The sequence below is a fragment of the Setaria italica genome, chromosome V (genome assembly GCF_000263155.2).
Source record: "Setaria italica strain Yugu1 chromosome V, Setaria_italica_v2.0, whole genome shotgun sequence".
Lineage (NCBI taxonomy): Eukaryota > Viridiplantae > Streptophyta > Magnoliopsida > Poales > Poaceae > Setaria > Setaria italica.
The window spans coordinates 5764451-5773036 of record NC_028454.1 but is presented as its reverse complement, the minus strand read 5'-3'; the positions used below and the strand labels follow the sequence as shown (position 1 = coordinate 5773036).

At 51.0% G+C, this 8586-nt stretch overlaps 2 protein-coding genes across 2 annotated transcripts; one reads left to right on the top strand and one right to left on the bottom strand.

The window, feature by feature from the left end:
- The first annotated feature begins 100 nt into the window (after positions 1 to 100).
- Positions 101 to 2282, top strand: LOC101761114. The gene is made up of 3 exons (XM_004967847.2): positions 101 to 961; positions 1078 to 1671; positions 1762 to 2282. The coding sequence occupies exons 1-3, from the start codon at positions 119 to 121 to the stop codon at positions 1870 to 1872; spliced, it is 1548 nt and encodes a 515-aa protein (XP_004967904.1). The 5' UTR covers positions 101 to 118; the 3' UTR covers positions 1873 to 2282.
- A 2843-nt stretch (positions 2283 to 5125) lies between these two features.
- LOC111257467 lies at positions 5126 to 6649 on the bottom strand. The gene is made up of 3 exons (XM_022827288.1): positions 6323 to 6649; positions 6047 to 6235; positions 5126 to 5504 (listed from the first exon to the last, which is right to left on the bottom strand). Exons 1-3 carry the CDS (start codon positions 6506 to 6508, stop codon positions 5433 to 5435), a joined length of 447 nt encoding a protein of 148 aa, XP_022683023.1. The 5' UTR covers positions 6509 to 6649; the 3' UTR covers positions 5126 to 5432.
- Between the last annotated feature and the right edge of the window lie 1937 nt (positions 6650 to 8586).

Sequence of the window (8586 nt, the reverse complement as noted above, 5' to 3'; positions counted from 1 at the left end):
ACGTATTTGTGAGAATCTTTCATAAAAAGGGTTTAAAAACAAAAAAGCCCCCACGACATATAGCAACTCGAAGCTGCGAGGGTGGCATTGGTAGGCACGTACGGCTAATGCTACGCGGATGGAAGGCCACGGTGGGCGTCTGGCGGCCTTGTCCCGCCACAGCCTTGTGGCGCTGTCGCTGCTCACGCTCATCTCGGGCACCCTGGCGTTCCTTGCGTACGTCGTCTTCGTCCCAGTCCCGGGTGGCGGCGCCGGCTCCGGCGGACTGATGTACCAGTGGCGGAGATGCCAGGATTCCGCGGGCAGGTCTGATGGCGACGACGGTGGGACTATGGCTGGCGGCGTCGCTCGCGCACCGACGTCACTGTCGCACATCGTGTTCGGCATCGGCGGCGCGGCTCGGACGTGGGGCCACCGCCGCGGGTACGTGGAGCTGTGGTGGCGCCCCGGGCGGACGCGCGGCCACGTCTGGCTCGACGAGGAGCCGGCGGGTCCGTGGCCGGCGGCGACGAGCCCGCCGTACCGCGTCTCGGCGGACGCGTCGCGGTTCGGGCGCCGGGCGGCGGCGTCCCGGATGGCGAGGATCGTGGCGGACTCCTTCGCGGCCGTCGCCGCGGCGAACGGCACGGGGGAGGAGGAGGTGCGGTGGTTCGTGATGGGCGACGACGACACGGTGTTCTTCCCGGACAATCTGGTGGCCGTGCTGCGCAAGTATGACCACGAGCAGGCGTACTACGTCGGGGCGCCGTCGGAGAGCGTGGCGCAGGACTTGACGCACTCGTACGGCATGGCGTTCGGCGGCGGCGGGTTCGCCGTGAGTTACCCGGCCGCCGCCGAGCTAGCCGGGGCCATCGACGGCTGCCTCGACCGGTACAGGGAGTTGTTCGGCAGCGACGAGCGCGTCCATGCCTGCCTCAGCGAGCTCGGCATCCCGCTCACCCGGGAGCCCGGCTTCCACCAGGTGAATGCCCCTGCTCTGATCCTCTGTTTCTTTCACCATACTTGAAGCCAAGAAAACAGGACAGTCGCGCGCATCGGTCAATGAACTGTGACACCTGTCCTCCAAACTATGTGCAGCTGGATCTCCGCGGCGACGCATATGGGCTTCTTTCGGCCCACCCGGTGGCGCCGCTGGTGTCGCTCCACCACCTGGACCTTATCGAGCCCATAAGCCCACACGGTCGGACCGCGCTGGACGCGGTGCGGTCGCTGGTCGATGCAGCCCAGCTCGATCCGGCCCGGTCGCTGCAGCAGGCCTTCTGCTACCACAACGACAGCGGCGGCTCGGAGGGCAGCAACAACTGGTCCGTCTCGGTCGCGTGGGGCTACGCCGCGCAGCTGTACCCGTGGGCTGTTCCGGCCCATCAGCTGGAGGTCCCTCTACAGACATTCGAGGCCTTGCGGGGGAGGCCCGATGGGCCGTTCTTGTTCAATACCAGGCCCTGGAGGCCCGACGACGCGTGCGCCCGGCCCTTGACGTTCTTCCTTAGCCATGCCCGGAACGAGACCTACGGGGCGACGGCGGCGGCGGCCACCGTGACGGAGTACTCGAGGCACGCCGGCGGGAAGTCGATGGAGAAGGAGTGCGACAAGCCCAGCTTGCGTTCGGCTGCGGCGGTTCAGACGGTCAGGGTCCTGGCGCCCAAGATGAATCCTGCTGATTGGGAACGGGTAATCTCTCTACTGACCTGACCACATCGTTATCAGGATGCAGGCCCGCAGAAACTGAGAGCTCAACGCATCATTGTTCATTTGTTTCAGGCGCCACGGAGGCAGTGCTGCAAGACGGCGTGGGCTAGGCGTGGCTCGGTTCTGGAGGTACGGATTGGACGGTGCCGTAGAGGAGAGCTCGCCGTCGTCTCCTCTCCGTAGATCGTAGATTCATATAAGATTATCAGTCCATCTGTTCTAATCTCAGCAACAAGAATTCGATACTGATCGACGAAGCGAATAATAACTCTCACCGTGTGGTTGCCTGAGAAATAACCTATCCAGGCTATTTTCTCTGAACCAGCGGTATTGTTCACGGCTAGATTCTCAACATTTTCTGTAGTAGTGCAAATTGGTGCCTCTAATCCTAAGGTATCTACCGATCATCTTTAGTGCAAATTGGTGACGTCTTTTACTTCTTCGAAGAAGATGTCACAATAGTGTACATTCCAAATGCATAAATGAAAAAAATGCATATGAGTTTTACTAGAGATAGGGATGTACATGATACGCTTGCCACCAAATTTAATTAAACTCAACTTAAATAAAGTGGGCGAAGTCATTTCCTACAAGATTCCTTATCCTATTGCAACTAGCAGCAACAACTTTGTGATTGGATGGTAAGAAAGGATCGCGCAAGACCGTGAGGGGAAGTTTGTGGGTTCAGATCTTGGTACCACATACTTATGATCGTGAGGCTAGCCAAGAGCTCCAGATCCGCACCCGTGTAATTTTTTTTCATTCTTTTTATGTTGTTTCCTGTGATGGATTTTCACACGTGGTTCTCACGTTTGCAATGGGGCTACAAAATTTTAATTTTTAATATTAATTAATACAACAATTACAAAAATAAACCAATCACAATAATAAAGAAATATACTATGGTTCGACCAATCATGAGACGAAAATACATTTTTCATTCGATGGTGCGACAAAATCTGGATTTTGTTTGTTGAGCGGACGACGTCTAGGTAATATCGTCTGACTCGTCAACGAAAATTAAATCATCCATTAGGTAAAAAGAATCTGCATGCTAATTAAGTTTTGGTCTACCCAGAAGACGAAATATAGATCTTATCTGATCAGCTGGTGGATGCACCCGGCGACTCCTGGTGCCCTCGCGCCGCCTCCGGCTGCTGCTGAGACTATCGCATGATGGAAGAGAAAACAGAAGAAAAAGAGGAACAACGATGCTCATCTGCAAGTTCTTTAGGGGAATCAACGATGACCATCATGATTTAACAAATCAGTTGCAACGACCCCCTCAAGCTAAACTGAGATTAATTTTCCTGACAAATTTTATAGTTTTTATATCGTTGTGGGGCACTGAACAATTTGTATTTTTAGCTTTTATTTGTATTCCTTTACTTTCTTCACTACCAGAGTGTCTACTCCGTTGGTCAGATGATATAACATCGCCACAACTTAAGTAAGTTACATAGAGGGTGCAGCCACATAAAATCGAAATCACGCAACGGGCAATGTAGTTACTTGCGTCACACTAAGACATGAGTGCTCCTTGGAAAGAGATACTCCCTCCATTCCCCTTTAAAAAGGTGCACGCGCATCTCTATGCCTCGTAACACCAATTAGACTTATGACAGGCATTTTGTTATGTAAAAATTAGATGGTGTCATTAGATTCACATTTTAAAGTATTTTCTTATGATTATGATTTTGTTACCACTAATATTGTAGTACAAATGAAAGAAATTAACAATCAAAGTCTAGGTTTGGAGATCGTAACCGGTCAAACTGCAACTTATACATTTTAAAACGGAGAGGGGCAACACTGATATATTTTGATCACTTGTAAAGAATAACGTAGTGTTTTAAAAGTTCTTTGGTTTCTTAAACTTTGGAGAGCGTGAATTCGTCAACTTGTGTTCTTACAGTGCAGCCTTTGTAAAGCACTAACAAAAGTCAACTCCCAGCTCCAATTACGTACGATCGAGCTAACCATGCTCTTACGCTATCTGCTGGTGGTACCACGATTCAGTTTTTGTCATGTTCACGTCATGCAAGGCCGCTGCATGAGGCCGGCGAGAAAGGTTCTCCCTAGAGTGATCTAAGAAAGATTCTCATCACAATTACGAACGAAGCCGTGGTTAGATTATTGCAGTTTAATTTCGTAAACCTTTAATTGGTCGGCGTCCTAAAAACATTTCTTGCAAATTACACTTACTAAGTCTCATCATCACACCTAGAGACATTGTTTGCATGGCATGCAATCCCCACGATATACAGCAACTCGAAGCTGCAAGGTGGCACGTACGTTTTGATGCTGCGCAAATGGAAGGTTACGGTCTCGTTTTGATTTTTCTAAATTTATAGATATTATTATGCACATAGATATATATACTATATCTATATGTATAATAATATTTATGAATCTAAGACGATTTACAATTTGAAACGGATGGAGTAGAACTACGTAGTCATGCACCGTTAATGACACCAATTCGAACCTCTAATTTTTTAAGTGCCTTTTACGAACAACTTATTTGTAGCTATAACGATACGTATTAATGTCGCCATTGGGTACCCAGTGCCCATACCCATTGTATTTGGGGAGGGTACGGGTTACCCATCTGAACTTGGGTACGGGTAGGGTATACGTGGGCAATACCTGTTTTACCCACACCACCCGTTCCATAACGCCGCCACGCCTTCGCTCCGCTCCGCCGTCCGTGCGCAGCCGCCTCCCGCTCACCCCTGCTGCTGGTCGCCGTCACTGCGGTGAAAAGTTCCAGTCAGGCCGCTTCATGGCCCTGGCCAGTCAGATTCGGGGCGCGGCACAATTTCCGGCGCCGGCCGTGCGTCAGGCGGGTGGGGCGCCGCCGCCGGCGGGGAGCCTGACGGACGAAGACGCGGGGAAGCTGTTGTGCGCCGTTCAGGTGGACATGAAGCTGTCGACGAGCACGCGCGCGACGGAACCGCAGGTCGTACGTTCTGCCCCGCTGCTGCCGGCGACGTCACAGCAGGGGCGCTCAGGCGCAGGCGGCAGGTCCAGGCCGGCCACCGTGACGACACTGACGCCGACCTCGAGGCTCCGCTGCGTGCACAACTGCACAAGCTCTCCGTCTATCGATCCACGCACGAGCGCGTGCGTGCCTTGCGCTTCCAACGTTGAGTCAACATGAGCGCAGGGGAGCACTAGCTTAGCTAGTTGGACGAGGAGTCAACACGAGCGATGAGCTGAGAGCTTTACCCATCGGATATCTATGCCCGTTGGGTAATTACCCACTCATTTGGGGATGGATAACATGGGGATGGGTGATTTTGCGGGTATAGGTGTGGATTACCGATTTCTATTAGGTAGATTTTGCTATGTATTTACGCATAATATATATTTATTTAGATGCATAGTAAGATAAAAAATCAAAATGAACAGTGTTTTGGAATGGAGGGAGTACCGTTTGTAACGGAGGGAGTAGCTTATTAAGAGTCACTGATCAGCACTGAGCACGCGTATTACCATCCTGCCGACCATTGCATGCGTCACACACTCACACACCTACGCACAAATTCATGGAAGGCCGGCACGTCACGTTGCGTGCCTGTCCATCAATCAAGAGACGCACCAAAAGTCGAGAGACATCTCGTGTCAGGGTGGGAGGAGCTCAAAAGCGCGAGCCGTGATTAGCCCTGTGTTGTACGCGTACCCCGTGAGCACCATGCGCAGAGCGATGCTCGGTTATGTCCTGTCATCATCAAGCAGCATCAGCAGGATCCCCTTGGACACAAGCAGCAGCAGTAGCGCATCAGCAGGATCCTCAGCCACCCACCAGCCTTCTGCAATGTTCAATGGATCATAAGAGTTCGTGCATGTCGTCACTGATGAGTGCGCCATGCATGTTAAAGTATCACAGGAACAGTGTTTACTATTAGTCACTCGACTCTCTAACTAGGATTGTTTTGAAATTACCAACATATACCATTCATCTTTGCAATGTAAAAATACACTGCTGAAGAATAAGCTATTAGTTCCAATGCCAGAACCCCATCGATCCCGGTTTTGAAACATGTGCTACGAAATCAAGATTAAATGTCTCGGCTACCTGACTGCTACTAAAATATGATCCTTTAGTACGAACTAAAGTGGGTATTAAAGGGTGGTGCATCCAAAAGATTATCAATTTTTTTTCAAAAGCTAGGAGAGCATGAAGAAGCATTAGTACCCGATCGTATTGCCAACAAGTACTAAAGGGTCTTCATAACATTCCATCCACCACAAGTACTAAAGGGTCTTATTCCTACCTGTGATGGATGGAAAGTAATTTCTCTTGTAGTCTCTATAACTAATTAAAATCGCAACAGGTGGAAAAAATGTTTACCCTTGATGCATTTTTATAGACCATGTCAGGTGGGATCCCGTAGAGGTCATCGTCGACGGGTTTGGCCACAGTGAAGCAGGACCTCCTCGCTGCGTAGGCCCCGGAGTCGGCCACCTTGCTCCGGCCCCTCCCACGCGGCTCCGCCGTGGGCAGCTTCGCCGCTGTGACGCTATCGCCGTCCCATCTCTCCTGCAGGAAGAAGCATTCCAGTAGTATCTAGTAATGCGGTTTGTGGGCTAATTTGCTGCTCGTTGTTGGCATTCATTTCATGCGTACCGTTTTGTTGGGTGTTCCGTGCACCGCGGCGAGGTCGAAGAATGGGGTGACGGTCGCCGCCGGCCAGCTGCCGCCGCCGCCACCGCCGCCGTGGTGGTTCCATTCTCCGAACGCCGGGATGCGCTTGCATCTCGCGTTCGGCCTTGCCCGCTGCGGATGTAACCAGAAGCAGGAGATCATCATCATCGTAGTAGAAGGAATAATAAAGCAATAATAATGCCAAACAATAGTGGAAGGACAATGTGTGCAACGCTGATTGCGACGCAAATAACGCCTACGACTTTACCGCCATTTGCATCAGAGAGAGATGGCAAGAGTAGGGCTGAGAGTCTGAGACTGAACCTCAAAGCGAAGAGAGTTACATATATACAGTAGCTTCCTAGCCAAGCCTTGATAAGAAGAAGCAGAGTGGTGTGCTCCGTAAGGAAGTGGATGGCATGCAGGTAGAGGGACCCACAACGACACGTAGGCCCAGTGCGTGTGTGGCCCACTGGACGGCAGTGCGTTCGGATCCCAGCTGCCCAGTGCGTGTTTATCATAGAGCATTTCGGACAAGATTTCCGAGCCAATCTAACCTCAGATTCGAAAACCCAGTTTGCATGGCAAAAAAGAAAAAGAAAGAAAGAAATTAAAAGCTAGTGTTACCTTGTTGGGCTTGTGCGCGGGAGGCGGCGCGGCAATCCGGATGAAAGCGTCGAAGCACGGGGTGAGGGGCCAGTCGTCGACGCCGGCGCCGGCGCCGTCGCCGGCGCGCGGGTAGTTCCAGTCCCCAAACGCCGGTACCCGGCGGTGCTGCGGCCACTGGACATTGCAAGGATATATGTAAGCATCTACCACTGAAAAAACCAAAAGCATCGACCCACTCGGGCATGCTCCTTTGCTTACCTCCATTGCTCTTGGTCTTGGGACACCGAGCGGGATGAGGGAGCAGCAAATCAAATCCGAGCAGCTGATGATGAGCACGAGAGAATGGAGCCTCCGTGGCTTCCTTCCCAAGCAGCTAGCCACGCACTGGCGGTGGCAGCTGGATTTGTAGTCAGAGTACGTAGTCAGGAGTGTGTGTAAGCGTGTTGACTGCTGTAACGCTTGGCCACCAAGGCAGTGGTGGGGTCCGCCGCGACGAGGGAACTTGGGGAGGGGGACAGGAAAGGCGGTGAAGCGCTGAGGGTTGGTGGTGCGTGCATGATAAACTGCATGCAGCAGGTCTCATGAGCCCATGAACGTCTTGGAGCTCCGTCGCTTATTGGGCTGGCCAAAAGGGCACACTGTGGAGGAAGAAGTAAATGGCTGGAGCTCTGCACACCTTTCGGCCCAGGGAACTGCAAAAGAACCGTACAAAAAAGAAGAAAGGCCCTCATGGTAACGAAAATTTTAGCAAAAGATCATTATAACTTAGCCGTCCCCACCCAAAAAAAGAAGAAAAGCCCCAGGCTGGTAAAAGCTGTACAGACTATTTTCAACATCCACTAAAGTAATACGTTTTACGTATAAAATAACGTGGCCTGCATGTTTAAAGTATCATCGAAGCATAGCGCACGCGTACACCCTGTCGGCCTATCCTATGAACGGCTCTAGTAAGATACTGAAATGATAAGTTTTGATCAAATCATCATTATATATACTCTCTCCGTTCCAAACTATAGCTCATTCCAACTTTCTTGGAGAGTCAAACCATTTTATATTTGACCAAAATTATAGAAAGTATTACAAAGATTTATGGCTTGAAGCTCCGCCTATGTTTGTCTCAACGTAGCAGGTCCCAAGCCCTGGTAAAGGAGGAGGGTTGTGATAGGCTTGGCGAGCCAACGTTAAACCTAGCTATTCTAATGGAGATGAAATCCAAGAGAAAACCGTTGGGGCATAAATCTCTTAGCGATGTGCCATATCGGAACCCGGGTATGGTGTTAAATGGGCAAGGACCGGGTCGTCTCCCCCCTGGTGACGTGCCATGTCACGATCTAGGCATGGTGTTAAGTAAGCAAGGATCGGATCGTCGTTTCCTTAGTGGCGCACTACAACGACGCCTGGGTGTAGTGAAAAATGAGCAAGGGTCTTCACATCTCTCTCAAAGGGTGCAAAGGGCAAGTAAGTTAGTCGAACCAACTAGGATTCGTGTAGGTAGTTGGAATGCATGGTCTCTTATAGGTAGGTTAAGAGAGTTAGTTGACGTAGCGACTAGGAGACGTGTAAATATCTTATGCGTTCAAGAGACTAAATGGAAGGGCCAGAAGGTGAAGGAGGTGGACAATACTAGTTTCAAGCTT

What these genes read in the sequence shown, in the direction of transcription:
- LOC101761114 (XM_004967847.2), top strand. Translation starts at nt 119, where the DNA reads ATGGAAGGCCACGGTGGGCGTCTGGCGGCCTTGTCCCGCCACAGCCTT. An exon ending in GGGAGCCCGGCTTCCACCAG is followed by an intron (nt 962 to 1,077) that starts GTGAATGCCCCT and finishes AACTATGTGCAG; the next exon opens with CTGGATCTCCGCGGCGACGC. An exon ending in ATCCTGCTGATTGGGAACGG is followed by an intron (nt 1,672 to 1,761) that starts GTAATCTCTCTA and finishes CATTTGTTTCAG; the next exon opens with GCGCCACGGAGGCAGTGCTG.
- LOC111257467 (XM_022827288.1), bottom strand. Translation starts at nt 6,508, where the DNA reads ATGATGATGATCTCCTGCTTCTGGTTACATCCGCAGCGGGCAAGGCCG. An exon ending in ACGGAACACCCAACAAAACG is followed by an intron (nt 6,236 to 6,322) that starts GTACGCATGAAA and finishes TTCTTCCTGCAG; the next exon opens with GAGAGATGGGACGGCGATAG. An exon ending in TCTATAAAAATGCATCAAGG is followed by an intron (nt 5,505 to 6,046) that starts GTAAACATTTTT and finishes TGAACATTGCAG; the next exon opens with AAGGCTGGTGGGTGGCTGAG.